The 20,158-nt window shown below is 36.7% G+C and overlaps 1 protein-coding gene across 3 annotated transcripts; it reads right to left on the reverse strand.

The window, feature by feature from the left end:
- Positions 1-1,393: 1,393 nt before the first annotated feature.
- On the reverse strand, positions 1,394-19,496 carry LOC106050860 (uncharacterized). Of its 3 annotated transcripts, none has more exons than XM_056009501.1 (8): positions 19,274-19,496; positions 18,166-18,522; positions 10,399-10,692; positions 9,466-9,774; positions 8,361-8,582; positions 6,208-6,468; positions 4,799-4,912; positions 1,394-1,763 (listed from the first exon to the last, which is right to left on the reverse strand). In XM_056009501.1, exons 1-8 carry the CDS (start codon positions 19,488-19,490, stop codon positions 1,672-1,674), a joined length of 1,866 nt encoding a protein of 621 aa, XP_055865476.1. In that variant the 5' UTR covers positions 19,491-19,496; the 3' UTR covers positions 1,394-1,671. The 3 variants fall into 3 exon arrangements, with proteins under 3 accessions (XP_055865476.1, XP_013061362.2, XP_013061360.2); XM_013205908.2 differs by having other exon boundaries at positions 4,799-4,909; positions 8,361-8,585; positions 19,274-19,494; XM_013205906.2 differs by having other exon boundaries at positions 8,361-8,585; positions 19,274-19,492.
- Between the last annotated feature and the right edge of the window lie 662 nt (positions 19,497-20,158).

Here is a 20,158-nt window from a genome sequence, read left to right on the forward strand (position 1 = left end):
AAGCGTACTCAGCCTCTCGACCACGCTTCCCACGATAATGGACCCTTGGCAGCTGCCTATTCTGCCTAAGACTAAGTTCAGCCCTGGTCTTGTCTTAAGCAATAGGGACACTCTCAGAAGAGTGGAATCGATTGTGTCAAAGATGTTATGAGTAAATATTTTATTATCACAGTTACTCTACTATATATAGAAATAACATCTGGCTTTGGGTCTGCCTCCGAATACAAATGTGCAGTTGCTGGAAACTTCTTTTTTCTGGTTTATTTTATTTACAGAGAAATAAATTTTCCTTTTCCAAAATTTGAATTAAAAAAAATAGTAATATTGAAGTAAATGTTTCAGAAGTTACTTCCCTTTATATACTCTCTTTGTTTTTATCACGGAACTATTTATTCAAGACTCACTAAGCATTGACATTTACATAATAGTTTATGCATCAATATATAACAAATAACAAATAACATCCATCAATAATTAAAACACTTCATGATGTACACAACCACTTGGTCAGTCTTACATATTATCTAACGTCATTGTCTTACGTCATTGTCTTACGTCATCCTCCTACAACGAGAACATTGACAAACAGTTTCTTTTATTTTGGTCAAAATTTCATTTCAAATTTAAAAAAAAATCAATCAATCAAACAAACAAACAAACAAACACATAATACTGATTATTGCACTTGAAAGTGTCAGGCGTTTGATTAATCATCTATTTCATTTACATATCCCAAGAAACATATTTATGTCATGCAGGGCCGGTCCTAACAATCGCGGGGCCCTAAGCGAAACTGATTACGCGGGGCCTAGTCTGGGTGGGAATAAGGATAATAAGTGAAAATTAAGTTTGTATTAGAAAAAAAATTCGACTTTGCATTTTATTCATTCTTAACTAAGTACAAAATTGCGATCACATTAACTTTACTTTACGAACTTTGCAACATATGGCATATTATATGCCAGTGACTATAAAAGTAAATAAGGTATTGGAACTTTAGGTTTAGGCGAAAATTCGTCCGATTATTACATTTTATTACATGAAAGCTGACAATGTTTTTTTTTTATTGCACGTAGGATTGGCGTTTTCCGTATTAAATGACACCCACTACTGACAATTTTGACTATTTTTCAGGAGATTTTAATAAATGCAGGACATTTCCAGGAATTTTTCGTATATATTTTGCAATTTAATAATTACACATAGAATTAGCGCGGGGCCCACTGCGACCGCATAGGTTGCAGTGGCCTAAGACCGGCCCTGATGTCATGGCTTGATCAAATTGATCTGTTCCTATATATATATATATATATATATATATATATATATATATATATATATATATATATATATATATATATATAAATATATATATATATATATAAGAGTAGTGACAATAAAGGATTTTAAAAAGGTTCTTTTCATATTTTTTTTTTAAATATCACAAAACTAATGTGTCATTCTAAACTTGCCAATGTTCCAATGAATGCGCTGCCTATATGAAATCACGTTTGAATTCATCGATGCCGTTGTATATGTGACAGATCTTGAAATGACGTTGTTGTCTTTTTGATTGATTCTTATTGTTGCTTTCTCAAATCTGAATTTCTATAATATCAAAACGGTTTATGATATGATTTGTTTATATGAAGATATGAGGGACAGTGAGACTCAGGTGTTGTCTACAGGTCTGCCGTAAACAGGTCTGTCGTAAACAGGTTCAGTAACAAACAAATAATTCTCTCTTTCTGTGTCTTTTTCACCTGCGAACAAACACAAAGAAAAAGTAATTAATAGAATTAGTAAGGAAATCGATGGGCGTGATGGCTGAGTGGGAAAGCATTTAGCTTCAAAAGTGAGGGGTTTTAGATTCGAATCTAGTTAAAATTGGGATATTTTAATATCTGAAACTTTAGGGCGACATAGAGTCCAGACAAATATAACAGGTATCTGACATTAGTTTGGCTAAAATAGAGAAGGTTGGCCGTTGTGCTGGTCAGGTGAACAGATGACCGTTACATCATCTCCATAGATCGCAAGGTCCGAACGGGAATTTTTACTTTACTTCAATTGATAAAAAAAGAAGATCTAAAACTTGGTGGACAATGCCATCTATAATATATAGCACAAAGTTAGGCGTATTTATGTACGTATGTATGTATGTATGTATCTATATATGAAGGGCAGGTCCTAACAATTGCGGGGCCCTATGCGAAACGGATTGCGTGAGGCATAGTCGGATAAGTATATTGTCTAATTTAAGATTTGTATTTAGACAATACATTCGTTTTGCAATAAATTTTTATTAAATATTGCTGACATAGCCTTTTTTTATGCATCGTAGGATTGGCACCACCAGAATGACAATTTTGTCTATTTGTTCTGGAGATTTATCTGCGTTTTCTGGAGATTTGTATATCAAGAGATATATGTATATATGTATATTTTGCAATTTTATAAGATTTCCAGGAAAATCAGGACGCCGAGGAAACCCTGTTATTATATTTAAGTAATAATGATTAAATTTATCATTTACAGCTAGTATTATCGCGGGGCCTATGAAAGTGCGGGGCCCACTGCGGTCGCATAGGTGTCGATTCTATTATAATTCCAAAGTGTATGATTAATTCAACTGTTTTTCAAATTTTGCAATGATATTTAATTAAAATTATAAAGACTTAATATTCCATGAACAGGTTTCCTTTGTTATACTTTGAGACAGAAATGGTATAACGTTGTGCTGTGTTATTTAAACTTAAACTACCATCTAGATGTGTCTAGGCATATTAGGGCATATATATATATATATATATATATATATATATATATATATATATATTATGATTATTATTTTTTCTGATGTGTCTGCTTTTGTCAAGATATATGTATTTTCCAATTTGTCACCCTCAAATTGTGTTCACCCGATTCGGACCTCACCCATCGCACCCCATTAGTGACGCCGCTGACAGATAGTATAAATATTTTTTCGGTGTGAATCATTCATGATGGGAAAACATTGTTATTATGTTTTTAAAATAATTTCTAGTGCTCATTATAAAAATTGGCCTTCAAGATACATTAAATTTGAAATCAAAACCAAGTTATTGCAAGATGTTATTTTTAACATTAGCTTTGATACGAAATTATATATATATATATTCAGTATTCTTTTTTTGTCAATCTTTAGTCCCATTTGAGACAGAATCTGCAAGTTTTCAAAATAATTCTATTATGTACGCCAGCAGTGGAGTAGCTAGGGATTTGCCATCATTTGGGGGTTAGGCTGGCTTGACCTCTTGAGGGGCCCCTGCATTTTGACATGACATGAGATTTTAGCCTAATATTTAATATTTATTGTAAAAAAAAGTTCGAACACTCATTTGGGGTCCTCCCTCGAGTGGTGACTCGGGGGTGGATTTTCACATTCTACCTCTCCATCCTGCCACCATAGCTACGCCACTGTGCGTCAGGGGCATTTTATTGTGAGTTATTGTAATTGTACTCGTAGTCTTGAGATGGAGTGACCTCTCCATTGCTGGGGGAAAGCCTGGGCGGTAAATTTGCGAGTGCTGGGCTGCCCACACGTCAGCACCCGCCTCTCTTCCATACTGACCGGGTCCAAAGGGATGGCGAGCCATCACAATTTGGGGACAGGTGGCTGCAGGAGTTTGCCAGAGAGCAGTAGTCTTACTACTGTCCCCCCGCCTACGGGGCTCCAGGACCGGATTTTCTGTTAGGGTTTACTCCCTTAGCCTTAGACCTTACAGGGACACACACACAAGGCAGTGCGGCTATTGACCTATAGCTAGGGGTTTGGTTTGTGGGCAACAGGGCGTGTCCGCACGCCGACGGGCCATGCCTGCCTCACATCTTGGGGCCAAACCTCCTCCGAGACCCTTGCAGTTTAGCCTGAGGCTTCGCAGCCTCAGTTTCCATCTGCCACCACGAGGAGGTACTGCATAGGACTTGCTGTGGAGAGGCTATGTACTGGCAAGAGAGACTTACAAAGTTGCTCCCCTTTCACAAATGCTAGCCAGCGGTGGCAACAAGCTAAGCTACCACACTAGACGCAATGAGGAAATGAGGAAGTGCTACATAGAGCAGGATGCCAGGACATCCGCTCTGTTATCAGCAGCAGACGCCTAGGCTGGCTTGGCCACGTTCGTAGAATGCCAGTAGGTCGACTTCCACAGGACATCCTGTATGGCGATCTAATTGAAGGCAGGAGAGCCGCTGGTCGCCCACTTTTACGTTATACGGATGTATGCAAACGCGACATGAAGCTCTTCAAAATCGACACTGGCAACTGGGAAGAGGTGGCACTGGACAGATCCACATGGAGAGAGAGCATAAAGGAAGGGTCACAGATTGCAGATGTCATACACAACAGAAGCAGAAAGAAGGGTGAAAATGCAATGGCGCCTGGTGATTTTATATGCCCAACCTGTGATCGCAGCTGTGTATCAAGGATTGGCCTCTTTAGTCACACAAGAAGTTGCAAAGGGAAAAGATCGTCTCACGAGACGTAAAATGCCACAGAGTCTTGAGATGTTTTTGAAACAGCTGAAGATAATGCCATTGTCAGTGTATTAAATCAATTCTGAGCACACGTCTAATGAAATAAAACACAAAGCTACAGAACTCTTGAAAGGTATTTGAGTCTCAAGTTCACCTACAATGTTGTACACTAATACATTATGTAATCCAATAAAGACAATTTGTATTCAGGATATCAGGGTCGACTTACTAAATAGATTTCTATTTAATTTCTTTCTTAGTAAATGTAATTGATAATTACCTTTTCGAGATTTGAGAATCATTATGGCAGCTATGATACAGCAAATAATCAAAATGGCAATAATTCCAGACACAACACCAATAACTGTTATGTCGTCTATCTGCGTTGAATCTGCTATCAGAATTATAAAAAGAAAACACTTTATAAATTAAAGCAAAATATATGGAATAATACCCATTAGATATTGTCATTACATTTTTCCTATAGAGCTCTTACTTATAGAAAACAATTTAGATGATTGTTAAGGGACTACTGTTTGACTGCATCAATGTGTCCAAATGTGCTGATAGCTACTGTGTTACAACGATGTCATGGAAAACACTGCACTTATCCATAATAGTCTTCGAAATTTAATGCGATACCAAAGTCAGTTTCTTGACCACGTGATATTTGAAAGTTTCAATTTCTTTCTGGAACATGAATATTTATTTATGGACAAGGAATCGAGTTTATCTTAACATCGGGGAAACTGAATGAGGCTTGCCAGTATGTGAGAAAGTATGTAAAGCGTTATCACAAAAAGCATTAGTAGCTCACTCATGGTTCACCAAAAATTAATCTCTCTACGGACCAGAATTTAAGAAGAGGTTACACGACCTCTAGTTTAGGGTTCCCTCCTCATTTGGGGGTCCTAAAATTTTCAAAGCGAAATCGTTATAAAAAGTATTGATTTTAAGTTAAATAAATATCAATAAAATGTGTAAATATATATATTAATTATTATAATAATTTATAAATTATATTCTTCTTAACTTTATATTAGTTTAACCCTCTCAAATAGATAAAGGCATTATCAAATCTAAATCCGGCCCTGTCTATCTCTCTCTGCTACATCTCCGATGTGGAATGTATAGCACTACGTTCATTCTACAGCTTGCTCAGTGTGCTTACTTCTAATCTCTTTTGTGAGCTAAGGTTTCCGTGATGCCTTTATTCGATTAGCTAAGAATTTGAATTCTCTTGATAGGTAGCCAGGTCATCTGTTTCCTCGGCCAACGGTTTACGCGAAGGGTGTCATGTGGCCAGCACAACGACCAACCGCCGTAATGATGACAACATCTGGCCTATATGGCAGATGATGTAAAAGTCAGCTGTTTCTGTGGCCTACGGTTAACGAGGGTGCCATGTGGCCAGCACAACGACCAACTGCCTTTACTTTTCCCTAACTAATGTCAGGTACCCATTAGAGCTGGGTGGACTAAGAGGCGCCCGAGGATCCCGAAATTAAAAATCCCAGTCTTCACCAGGATTTGAACCCCGGTCCCCGGTTCGGAAGCCAAGCGCTTTACCGCTCAGCCACCGCGCCTCCGCCCTATAGACTGCATGGTCTGAAATGGGAACATTTTTTTTTTTACTTTTTTTGGTTTAAGCCAATCAAGCATATGCCAAACATTAATCAAGATACTTACAAATTGTTGTTCTCGAAGTAACACTGGTAGAGACTAAATATTGTTTCTTTGACATAGTCAGGGTGTAGAGACTAACAAAGGTTTCTTTAGGAGCTGCTGCATTCGTCTCAAGTCTGTAGCAAGCTGAAGGAGCATTCTGTTTCTCTAAGTTTACTTTGTGATCAGAGTGTGACCAAGAACAGAGCATCCCTTGATCACAACAAAACTTCAGTCCAGAAGAGTTTCCCAAATAAACCCAGTTGTCTCCCTGGATAGTTGATTCTGAAAAAAGAAAAATGATAATAAATTTAAAACGATATTATTTAAAGGCTTACTCGTTTAAATTTATTAATTAAAACTATTAAAGAAAGAAAGATAAAGAGATATTGAGTCCGAGGCGACTGTATTTCTCTTTACATCATTGGCTACATGTGACGTCATTCACGCTTTAGTATGACAAGGAAATAACCATCTGATTGATAACATCACACACAGCTAAGAACAACAAGCAGACACACACCGAGCAGAGTCTTACTAATAGTGTTTGTGTTTCCTCCATGCTAGTAAACATTTTGTATCGACGAAAAAAATAATCTTTTATTCATTGTTTGCATTATGGTGAATATAAATCTTAAAGTGTCTATAATAATGAGACTTTGTGTTGACGGGTTTAAAAAAAATGGACGAGGGGGAGGGGGGGCTACTTTGTTTAAAAGGATGGACCTTAATCAAAAACACAGGTATTAAATATCTTTCTTTCGTGGCCTTCTTTAGTTGCGGATAGAGTAGGTTTAATCTCATTGAAACAAGGAAATGAAAGCCTGGACATTAGCTAGGACTGGAACGATGTTGTTTACACAGTAGTTCCTCCATTCTTGACTTAACTAATGTGTCCAAAGGAACGGGAGGGGTCAGCGGCATCACAGCTTCTGCCATCGTGTAGCACTGTGCAGGACTTACCTTTGGGAAAAAGCAAACCAGGAATCTGCCTAAGGACTCCGATTGCAGGGGCTTCAAAACAATTTTTTAGAGAAGACGTTGCGAAACATGTGCTCAACGTAATTGTTCATCATCATCATCCAACTCCATTGGAGTGAGGGCTTGAGAGGCTTACATCCAATGTGCAAAAGCCCTCGACAGAAACCCTGCTGTCTTGCGTAGTGCGTTATTGTTGGAGACTTGGAGTACTTTAAGTATTGAATAAATTACGTCATTTTATTTTACTAGTCCACCCGCGGCGTAGCATACTATTTTGCAGGGCCGGACTTTGGCCACTGCAACCTATGAGTTCGCAGTGTGAACCGCACTTTCATAATACCGGCGCTTATTCTAGGTGTAAATTTGTAGATTTGTACTACGATTTGGTAATTAAAAATTACTATGACTGCGCATTTTTTCTTTGTCCTGATGCTTGACATCTTTCTGGGATACACTTTTATTAAAGTCAGGTTGAAGCTTGTTTGTCTCTTACACTTTCATCACTGATGACAAATTTTGATCAGATAATCTCGAACGGTGAGGTGTTTTTGTAGCTTTCATTCTAGAAAAGAACTGCTCACAGAGATCAGTGCTTGCAAACAAAGCTAGAATTCTGGCTGCCAAATTTCCGCAATTCAACGTAACGTTTATGTAAATAACTACATTTTGGCGCAGCCACTTCTTTATTCTTCGCTTTCAACAAAAAATCTGACTGCTATTCTATCAGCTCTAGTTGCACATTGCCAGCAGCATTTTCAGAAGCAAATGAAAATGGAGATAAAAACAACGAAAATTCTTGCTCGCTTGAAAGTCATGAAAAAGGCCAGTGGAAGCATCTACTAACGATTCCAGGTGTAAGACATATTCACCAAATGTTGTAGCCGTATTTAATCTTTTTAGTTTCTGACACTTTGAGAAGTGAACAAGATTTTCTCTTCATATTTGGTTTATCCACAGTCGTAATTTTGCTTGAAAGCACTTCACATGATCACAGGCCGGCCATGCACTGCGTGTTGTAAGCTGCACAAGAATCACCAGCCTCTGATTTTACCTCAGTAGTTAACTGCCACAGACTGTCCAATCTTATGATCAAGCAGCCAAGCAATGATTTCATCATTATAAATCTTTTATAATCATTATTGAATAAAGCAAAGAAATCTTTTGTTTTATTGAAAGCTACGCTGACAAAACATTACCGTGAGACTTTGCTTTCCAAAGTTCAACCTGGAGTGTCTCTGTAGGAAGTGAGCGATTCATTAAGACATTGACAATAGCTTCTTCTTGCGCTGGTTCAAAGAGATGTCTGACAGATTGACCAGATCGTATGGTCAAATCTTTCTGCGCATAAATTATCATAAGGTTTCCAGGCTCTTTGAGCACACAGAATGTAGAGGCGTTGGAGCAGGTCACTGCTGGAGCTTCTTGATCGCCAAAAAAAATAAAATAATAATAACAAATAAATTAATTTTTTTAAAAATGAATAAGGGTTAAAATATTTAATAGTAATGAAACTTTTAATTCAAAAATTGAGAAAACACAAAATGACCCAAATCGTAACAACAAATACCAAAAAGAATAAAACATCGGCATAACAAAGTAATTTGTTTATTTTAAAAGGGAGAACTTAACTCTTTCTCTCCGTAATTATTTACCACACTCTGGTGGAATCAACGCTGGCATAGTCAGTTAGGAGAGAAGGAGTTAAAGCTAAAAAAAAAGCCAGCTCAACTTTACTAAGGCGTAAAAACGACATCTAAAAAAAAACAATTACCAGGATAGTTAGGTGCTAAAGGGGACATGGGTGCCGAGTGGTAAAGCGTTTGACTTCCGAGCAGAGGGTTTTGGGGTTTGTATCTCGGTGAAGTCCACTTAATTCTAATTGCTACCTGAAATTAGTTTCGAAAGTAAAGGGGGTTGGTCGTTGTGCTGATCTCATGACAGCCTCGTTAACCGTGGAACATAGAGAAAGATGCCTACACATTTAAAGTAGACACAAACTGTCTTTTTAATATCGTTTCTTCTCGGTTTCTTTTCCAATCGCCTATTTCTCTTCCCTTAGCGCAGCGGTTCTCAACCTTTTAAGCTCCGTGACCCATTTTTTAGCGTAATACATTCTCTACATAAAAACAATATTAACGACTAATTGTTTGATTTTTTAAAAATTGATTCATGTGTTTTCATCGAATTTCATGACAATTGAATGAGAAGAAATGGTCAAAAATGCGATTACCCAAAAAAAATCCAAAAATCCAAGAAAGATATAGAAAGAGTTAATATACGAGTTGTAAATAGTAGACTTACTTTGCTTCAAGAGTTGAAAGTTCACCTTCACAGAATCATTAAGCAGTGATCGTATCTCAACACTATAGTTCCTGAAGTCATCGTGACCCAGCTGATGTTTCGTTATCCTGACATAGGTGTAGACCACTGAACCGTTTTTGAACACGTCTATCCAGCTGGTGTTAGCAATGTCGTACTCGATGCTGTCCAGGAGGATGGTGTTGGAAATGTTTGGGTACGCCACGACACATAGGGTGATATGAGCTGTACCGCCCAGGTGAGAATGTCTAGTAAATCTTTGTGGTTGACCTTTACACAATCTCACCGGACCTATGGACATAATATTTTTTTTATTAGAGTATTATACCAAAGTATAAAAATAGCGATATCCTTGCGAACGCAGGTTTGGGACACAATAGAGGGACTTCTTATGGTCCGACAGTTACGCTGGGCAGAGCAGGTACCCCCTATGGGAGACGAACGAATGCCCAAAGCAGTCTTTTTTTGTGAGCTTAAAGGTAGTCGACGTAACAGAAGTGCCCCACGCAAACGCTTTAAAGACCAGCTTAGGCGCCAACTTTAAAAAGCGATCACCCAGAAACCCCAATCTTTCTTCCTCTTTCTGACTAGTCCAGACCAATGATAGGATTATAGCTTTTTGAGAAAGCTGAAAGAATCAAATGTGCTTAATAAAACAATTGGTAAATATATTTGATATCTCACAGAATTATCTCTTTTAGTCTTTTAGCCTATAATAGTCTAGATAAATTACACATTTAAATACGTGACTGATCCAAACTAATTGACACATCTACACTTAATATAAGCTTTGTTTGTTTTTTTTTTAAGTATTTTCTTATGTTTTTCTTGATTTTACAAATACTGACATGTTTTAAATAGCCTCACTGAATTAAAAAGACAAACTTAGAAAGTTCTAATGAAGTCCAGTCTTACACTTTTCAATCGGTACTTCAAGGTGGACCAGAGACTCCTGATGCTGGTGGCTTTGAGAAATGCACTCGTATGTTGTCATGTCCAAACACAGAGCAGGACTGATCTCAACCTTTAGCGTCAATGTCTTCTGGACGTTCTTTGGGTTAAAGGTTTTTCGTTGAAGAAATTTCGAATCTCCGAGTCTTCTTATTGCTACGTCTTTAGGATATTGCCCAACAGAGCACATCAGGTCTATGGACAGCTCGTTGCTGGCTTTGGTGGACCGGAATTTGAATGTCATACTACTAGCCGTGTCTGGAAATAGAACAAGGGGGATAATTATTATTTAACGAAACTTATGATTTGCTAGATAGATTAGAAAATGATTAGATGATTTAAAAGTCAGTACGAAATTATGAGTCATAAAGAGGAAGTGTGATAGAGTGGTTCGGCTACGTTATTGAAACAAGAAGAGTCTCCCTCGTGGGCTCGGCCTCCTGCCTTCGCATAAGAAGAGGAATTTATGACGTTAGCGCAAAGGAGTCATGTCTCACGATAGACAAGTGTGAATAAATAATCGCAATGTTGGGGGGCCTCCTGACAGGGAGGTCGTTGAAGAGCCAACTTTCTATTCTGGCCACGAGATAAAATATTTTCCCGAGTGAAAGGTTTATAGAAGGATTTAATCTCGAACCTTTTTGGACACTTTGAAGAGTTGACTGTCTGTGACAGTGGGGCGATAGATCTAAATCTTTATCACTAACTATCTATACGTCTGTTAAAAAAAAAACCAGCACAACTAGAAGAGCGATATGACCGATGGTATGTAACAGTAAGGTTTTATAGTGATCAGTATAAGTACCATTACATATTTCATCATTGTAGATAACCTGCATGAAGTAGTGTTGCCTTATTAATTTTATTTCAGAAATATTATTTTTAACATGACAACATTGTTTAAAATAACATAGAATGTAACATAATATAATATTTTTGAATTATTAGCAAATAGCAGCAAATATAATCTTCAAAGCGAAGCCTGGGGACAATACCTAAAAATGAAAGTATGTCGATTGCCCTAGTTCTGACAGCATGGAGGCAGACTGCGCGTGCTAGTGCAACCAAAATGAGGTATGGAACTGGAACTGGAAGTCGGAATCAGATAGGGGGAAAGATGAACAAAGTTGTCTCCTTAAAACTAATCTATTCTAATGCACAAAATGTGGTAAAGTTGGCAGCATCAGAATCGGCTTGGTTAGTCACAGTCTGTCCCGATTCCTGGAAAGACACGATTATCTCTTAATAAGCTTTGGCAAACTACTTTTGGATTTCATAATTTTCATAACACTTTTTAGGCTTGTCTAAATGTTGACTTTGTATTATGTAATATTGCGTCATTGGGAGAACATGTTCCTGGAGGTATCATATAAAATACACTGCGTAAACTCCTTTATCAATATTTAAGGATGCATAAAATGCTTTGCTGTATGGGGGATTTCCCAGTCCAACAAGGAACAGTCTACCGTTAGGGATCATTCATGTATGACGTCCTTGCGAAATGATTGAAGGTATTCAAAGTATAAGCAGCCAGAAATAGGAGGGCGAGCTCGGAGAGGGGAAAGAGAGAGAGGAGGAGGATAGAGAGAGAGAGAGAGACTTACCTACATTCTAATGGATGTAACTAGTTTTATCAAACCCAGAAGTAAATCTTATTCCACTCACGTGACCTACTGTAGAAGCCTAATACTTATATTACTTCACTTCCTAAATTAATTTTGTTTTAATTTCAGAATGGTATATTTCGCATGTGATTCACCATATAATTAAATCGTCAGCGCCAACATTTTTTATATGTATGAAAAAAGCATACGAAATATTAACAGAGAAAAAATTATAAAAAACGGGCATTCTTCGTGCACACCTGATAAGCCTCAAATATATTTTGCTATTAAATATAACAACAAGTGTATACATATATCGGTTAAATGCAAATAAGGAATTATAACGACTTTAATTTCTTTAAAAAATGCAAAAGTCGAATTTAAAGATGTTTTATTTTGTTTCTTTTTAATGTCTTTAGTTGTTAATTATATAAGAGACAGACACAGATATAAACACACTTTACTTATACACAAAATACCATTTATATTAAATACACTATTTTCAACCTCTTATCGATAAGCGGACGTAGTCGAGTTGAGTTAGGTTCTAGGGGGCGCAAAAAGACGAGACGGCCAATGACTAATGTTTGGTGGCTGTGTGTGTTTGCTGTCGCTACCAATTGATGCGCCTATAACTGTGATCAATCTCAGTTGGGACGAAAGTTTTCCAGAGTACTAACAAGGAAGTCGTCTTGATATTTGATTAGAGATATTTCTGTCGATAAGGTTAACTGGGAACGGAAATTCCTTTTCGCTTATAGGAGCTCAAATAAATAAATACTTCGGGCTGTAATATCTAGATATAGCTCTAGGGTTAGAAATTCAAACTTAGCGGTCATAAAGTCTTTCCGTTTAGGTTTATAAGAACTGCAAACTACATGATTATCTCTTGAGGCGTATATTTCCTGGTGTAATATGAAATAAAAACATAAAACTTAAATCTTGTTATAAATCTAAGACACGAACTCAACAAAGTGCTGTAATGAAAGACGATTTATTTCCAGCTCTAAAATACACAGTGAGACATGGACTTCAACAATTGTCACAGAGAGTCTTGTCTTAAGTTTTACAGGTCCTTTTCTAACTTAGCATTAGTACAGACCACCGACACACTTCCCTGTGTCGCTCCAGGTCCTCAATACAGTTCACCGGTAGCACGAAGGCCGGCTCTTAGCCCCAGACAGCTCAGACTCCCCTAACCTGCAGATCACTTCAGCCGGATCTAAAACAGTTCTTCCTCTAGAATCAATATGTCGTCTATTCCTCGTGTTGAGCGCTGTGCTGGTGCGCACCATCAGTGTCGGCGCGTGAGCAGGGTTATAACAATATTTTAAGAAGAGGATAATAGAGATCTTAGAATAAGGTTTATGGATATGTAGAAGTATACATAAAATATTCGGACTAAATAGCATCTCAATAAGACTTGTTAATACCTACTTTTATTTACGACAAAAAGATAACTTATTATTTTTCAGATTATTAAGCGAAATCACGATCTGGATTAGCTTACATCAGTGATGCCCAAACTACGGCCCGCGGGCCAGATCCGGCTCGCGACGTGGTTCCATCCGGCCAGCCGAAACGTCGCACTATGTGTAGAAATCTACCAAACAAAAAAAAAAGGTTGAAAAATGATTCGTTACCAACGTTTGGGCCCTCACTTTTTCTCTGATGTATTGGTATCGTGATGTTTAACACTTGTGTGTTTATGAAATGGGACTCTGAATGTAGAATCTACCAGGAAAAGTTAACAGTTCTTTACTTTTTTTTTGTTGAACATGATGATAATAAGCCAACATATTTATTTTATATAGAAAGTGTGGCTGTTAAATAAAACAAAAACATAAAAACGGCATTATAAAATAAATATGGTGGCATTCTTGATTTGAGTCGCGAATAAAAGATTGTTAACTATGCTTAGATATTGAAGGATCCATGGAAATATTTATCAAAACGAGACCACAAAATGAGTCGTTGTTGCTCTCATTTAAGTAGAGAAATGAAGTTATTGCCCGAAGCGTAAAAAATATACATAATGGTCAAATAACCTATTAATTAAGTATCAAATCCTTAGGTTTCTACCAAAATAGTTTCAGAACAATTTCATTTGATTTAATAACTTTTCGTTCATGTGGCCCGCGAGATGAGTGTTGGAAAATATAATGGCCAGCGGGTCAAATTAGGTTGGGCATCACTGGCTTAGATTATTGATTTGATTGATGAATAGTTTAAAAAGTGGTGGGCCGAAGTTTTAATAGACAGAGTTCAGGTATGTCGCTGTGATAGTATTGTCTTTTTTATGTTAATTTTTGACTAAATAATTCGCTAACTAAAAGGTTCACCAAATCTCACAAAATGAACAACATAAGATTTGCAACCAAGTCTTAACACAAAAGTCGGAACTATATTTATATATTAGTCAGCTATCTTATAATCATATAAATACAGTTATAACTCTGCCATACGCACCGCCATACAGGCTGTTGCAGAGGTGCGCACATCTAGAAACCAGACTAGGAAGTATGTTTGCATTAGAAAGAAGAACGATTTGAGCCGAGATGAAGATGCTGTGCTCAAGGTAGATGTCCTATGTGTTTGTCATGTCTCCGTGTAAATAAACATCTATATCTCGTTGAGTTGCCTCCCTTCAGTTATAACACTATTTTACTTTATATGCTGTGTTCTTTGCTTATCGGCACCTATTTTTATTTTTAAAAAGGCCAACTTTGACGTGATAACGTGATAGGAACACTTTTCCACTTGAACTAAAAAAAAGATCTTATATCTAAACCAACGATCATCTGGCTTTCCATGAAAAGCAAATTAAATTCTTATCCTGATATGACTTGGTCCCGTTTTTTTTTTATGACACACATGACACCTCAAAGCTGTTCTCTACGTGGAATTATTTCTATGTATCCTTACTAGAAAAGCCCTTTAGTCACGAGATAAGCGTGCTGACACGAGATTTAACTCTTTCTCTCCGTAATTATTTACCACATTCTGGTGGAATCAACGCTGGTACCGTCAGTTAGGAGAGAAAGAGTTAATTATTTGAGTCAATACATAAGTAGCGTTTCTTTAGGTCTTCCAATTTTTCCCAAGAGCCCAACCCCCTGAAATGACCCTATTCTTTCCTTTCAGTCTTATCTATATTGTCCACAATTATATACCTCAACAACGGACGTGAAAATTACCTAGTTACTTGGAGACCCCCCGGAGAGAGAGGTCGGTGAGAAGTTAGTTTCTCCTTGCTGGCTCCTGGGTAAAAACCATTCTCTTAGTTCAAAGGGACATAATTCGCCTGACCCTAAATGGACCATCCCTGTCGGTGGGATAGCAGGGATAAAGAAGTATAAAAACAATTATTATAATAAAGTAATGTTAGAACCTTTACCATGCACACTGCCATCCACGATAGTGCAGAAGGTGCGCAATTTACTTAAACTTAGGAGGACGTTGACTTGAGGAAGAAGAGAACGACATTCTGCCCAAGTCTAGAGCTGATGAAGAGGCTGTGATCAAGGCAGACGTTGTTGTAAAGACTAAAACCGTAAAATACCTAGGTGTTATAATAAGTGAAAAACTGTCATGGAATCCACATATTGATGAAACTATAAAAAAAATCAAACAAAGCATTAGGATTTATTAAAAGAATTTTTTTTTTATAAATCAAATAAGAACATAAAACTAAAATGTTATTTAACCTTGGTTAGGCCAATAATAGAATATGTATCCTCCGTTTGGGACCCCTCAACTCAAGAAAACATTGAGAAACTGGGACAGACACAAAATAGAGCAGTGAGATTCATATCAAACGAATATTCACATTTGTCTAGAGTAACACCTTTAGTAAAATCACGAAATTTAGAAAGCCTTCAGGACAAAAGACTCAAAAGTAAAGTTGCAATTATACATAAAACACTGAACCATAATCTTCAAATACAAAAACAGAATTTAATAAAATACTCTAAAAGACACAAAAATAAGGATATACACCTCTTCCCATATGCTAGGACAACTTAGTACAAATACACCTTCTTTCCTAGTGCTATTAGAGCATGGAATGGGTTGCCTGAGCTTGCCAGGAAAAAACCAGTGACTTGGCAGAATTTAAGTCATTGGTTAATATGCATCACTAAATGCATGACGCGTAGGACGTAATCATCTCTTTTTTTGAAGTAACGTCTGTATTATATAAGATAAGATAAGATAAGATAAGTGTTTGTGATGTCCCCATGTAAATAAACATCTATATCATTATTAATTTCTTTATATTCAAATCAATCGAATCAGATCGTATCGTCTTTGAAAAGAAAATAGCCCATGTGTGATATCAAACACACGACACACACGGTATTACCACGACGCTCTATGAGCTCCGCTGCCTGTTTCTAGTTGTTTTTTTTTTACTTCATGATAAATGTTTCCTTCCTTAATTGTTGAGGGTATAGTCTAGTTGGAGACGCGGTGACTGAGTGGTAAAGTGCTTGCCTTCCGAACCGGGGTTCGAATCCTGGTGAAGACTAGGATTTTTAATTTCGGCATCTTCAGCGACTCTGAGTCCACCCAGCTCTAATGGGTACCTGACATTAATTGGAGAAAAGTAAAGGCAGTTGGCCGTTGTGCTAGCCACATGACACCCTAGTTATTCGTAGGCCAACATATACAGGTGACCTTTACATCATCTGCCTTATAGACCACAAGGTCTGAAAGGGGAACTTTACTTTTTTTTTTGGTTATAGTGTAGTTGTGGGAATTTACTAGGAATTTACTAGGAATAGAAAAAATTAAAAAACAAATTGATAGATAACGAGATAAACATGTCAACTAATGTCCGTGGGATTTTTTGAAATAAATTAGTCAGCTGTAGTAATCTTATTGTTAAAATGAACTAAGCAAGACATTAAATAAAAAAAGACAACGATAGATAACAATTTTTCACGAAACATAAAAGATCTCATAACAGATAGTGTTTTGGCAGTATGAAAGTTACAAAAAACAGACAATGCTATTGTTATCAACAACAAGAGAACACAAATTACACATTTCTCGGGAACAGAGTTCCTATTTGTTTAAGTCTCAAAATTCAAAGTCACTGATCTTCTACTAGAAATTGTCTAGTTAGTAGCAACGCACTTTAAAGGATGTCAAGGTAAACTATGAATATTTTGGGGGAAACATTAAGACTCGAGGTGAAAAAAAAATTATGTTGGTTACCTCCCTTTTATGCAGGCAGAATGAAAGATTAAAGTTTAGTATTGTAATACAATGACTTTAAAAAACACATCTTAAAAATATTTCTCTATAAACAGGATAAGTTCTTTGAAAAAAATCAATGCAGCGAACTCTTCAATTCAAAAACACAAGCAAAATAATAAATAAAATATTTAAAAAAAAAAACATTAAAAAAACAAACTTCAAAATCACTGCCACATATCTCACTACTGCAAGAAAAAGCTCCATTTTTATACAAAATCAATCAAAACTATTCAGTTGAACTGTACGTTTAATTTTTCATGGATTCATATATTGTCATAGACTATGAATAATTTTTAGAATTTAAACCGAAGACATACACAAACACTGAACAGGTTGTAAATTTTCATTTTGCTCTGAAGCTATACCGCCTTTACTTTTCCCCAACTAATTTCAGGGACCCAGCTGGGTGGACTCAGAGGCGCCCAAAAATCCCGAGATAAAAAAATCCCAGTCTTCACCGGGTTTCGAACCCAGAACCCCCGGTTCCGAAGCCAAGCGCTCAGCCACCGCGCCTCCTATGTAAGTGTATACTGTAGTATCAATTTAAGTGTTCATTTACGTATAGATGTTATCATCGATTCAATATTAACTTATTTTCTCCCAATTGACGATACCATCGCTGATTTGACCTCATTTAATTAGATTAATGTTTAATTTTATAAACTTAATTTCTGTTCTATAACAAGAGCATGCATTTCACTTTAATTCCATACCAAATAAAATATTTTCTGATAGCAAACGACAAAGCCATTGAAGCTTAATCATGACAAGTTAGTGAAATAGTATTGAGCAAAATGAAGAAATCCGTCGAAACATGGCAAGAGGGTAATTGCGGAGAGAAAGAGTTAATGAAAGTATTACTTACCCGGATTCAAAACGAGTATTGAGAAAGTCAAGTTCCTTTGCCTGTTTTCAGAGATGACCACATTCCAGACGCCGTAGTCAGCCTGCGTAATTTTGTAGATCTCCAAGAAAAGGAAATGATGGCGCGACGATGTGGCGTTTTTCACCCAAGTGTGGTTGAATTTAAACGTGGGCACGTCTTGGACATCGCTGCTATGACCTGGAGCGGGCATGTCGCTTGTTTGCTTGTAGATGCGCACTGTAAAACATTGGTCAGTGGGGCAACGTGACGCAATACACATTGTGATGTTGCCAGAGCTGCCCACTGCCCCAGTGATGTTGTCCAGATAGCGGTTTTCCTGACAGAGATGAGGGGAAGCTGGAATGGAGTAGGTTGTAATGTTTTGTGAGAATCCAAGACAACATCAATAGATCAAGGGGGGAAGGGGGGAATTGTAAGAGACCTGGACAGAGTATGATAATATTAATATAATAATAATAATTATTATTACTATAGTTAATTGTATTTAGAGCCATTAAAAAGCATAACAAGGCTTGTCTTCGAGTCTGAAGATTAATGAGGAGTGCAGTATTTCCCGTGGCTAGAAGCGTTCCAAATCTTTGGTTTAAGTACAGAAACTGCTTTTGGTCTTATGGGCATGGTTCTTTGCAAGTGTCTTAATGATATAGATCCTGTCTTATTTTTAAAATATAATCTAACACAACGACTGCTTAGATGAAGTGTTTAAATTATTGTGATAATGTGTTTAAATTATTGTGATAATGTATTTAAATTATTGTTATAATGTGTTTAAATTATTATTATAAAGTGTTTAAATTATTGTGATTAAGTGTTTAAATTATTATGATAAAGTGCTTAAATTATTGTGACAAAGTGTTTAAATTATAACGATAAAGTGTTAACATTATTTTGATAAGGTGTTTAAATTATAATGATAAAGTGTTTAAACTATTATGATTAAGTGTTTAAATTATTATGATAAAGTGTTTAAATTATAATGATAAAGTGTTTATTTTATTATGATAAAGCGTTTAAAATAAAATAAATAATAAACACATAATGCTAACAAGAGAACAAGTGCATGAAAGACATTTAGAAACTCATCTACCTGCAGAGAGAAAACACAAGTGTAAGCCAATCAATAGACAATAACACAACTTTAGACCACTTAACATCCTTGTGTATGTTTTGAGAACACCCAAAGTAATTCTCAACGACTGTCGATAATTTCGTCTGCTATGACTAGGAAGTAGATCTAGCTTTATGTAGTTCTCTCTGCATGACCTCGCCTGCGTATTGTACATACTCCTATATTGTCGTATCATTTATGTTTATAAAGGGATTTCCCAACTATTTTTAGATTTATAGTACGAAAAACGAATAATCAGGATTTTGTTATATATAGTTTTGGCACCACTGTTCCATGAAAATGATCAAGGAAGAGGGGTGGCAAGACATTGACACAGGTAAAAGTTATTTTTGAAGTAGGCCAAAGGCTGATTTGGAAAGGACTAGATTGCTTTGGATATCACATAGGGTCATCTGCCCACATTCAGCAAAGCTTATGTCTCCCAAGACCTTTTTTTTGTGTAGAAGTGGCAAAATTTAGGCAAATAATTAGTTTCAGAATTTCACAAATTAATACAGATAACTATAATTTCACGCAATTTACTACATAAATTTAACAAGGGAAGGGTTAGGAGCATATTTTCCAACAGGTAAAGAAAACTAGGAAGGATAAGCCAATAGCTGACTATAAAGTAATTCAGATTTTTACTGTACCTCATAGCGTACGAATCAGACTTGTTTATCAAACAGTAACTGTAAAATGTTTGTAAAAATGTTTTACATGTTTCGCATGTTCCTTCAGAGTTGAAGATAGTTTACTTCCTAGTATGGAAGAGGGGATGGGAGAGGGCAGGGTTTGAACCCGGGACAATCGACAAGTCCAAACTACTGTGCAGCGCGCAAACCGCACGACCAGGCAGCCATA

The sequence above is a fragment of the Biomphalaria glabrata genome, chromosome 14 (assembly GCF_947242115.1).
Source record: "Biomphalaria glabrata chromosome 14, xgBioGlab47.1, whole genome shotgun sequence".
NCBI lineage: Eukaryota > Metazoa > Mollusca > Gastropoda > Planorbidae > Biomphalaria > Biomphalaria glabrata.

Bases quoted from the DNA above. Each gene is read 5' to 3' on its own strand.
- LOC106050860 (XM_013205906.2), bottom strand. From the start codon at position 19,490: ATGATACGACAATATAGGAGTATGTACAATACGCAGGCGAGGTCATGC. The intron at 9,775-10,398 runs GTAAGACTGGAC...TTATGTCCATAG, and splicing joins TGAAGTACCGATTGAAAAGT to GTCCGGTGAGATTGTGTAAA. The intron at 6,469-8,360 runs GTAATGTTTTGT...TTCTTTTTTCAG, and splicing joins TTGGAAAGCAAAGTCTCACG to AATCAACTATCCAGGGAGAC.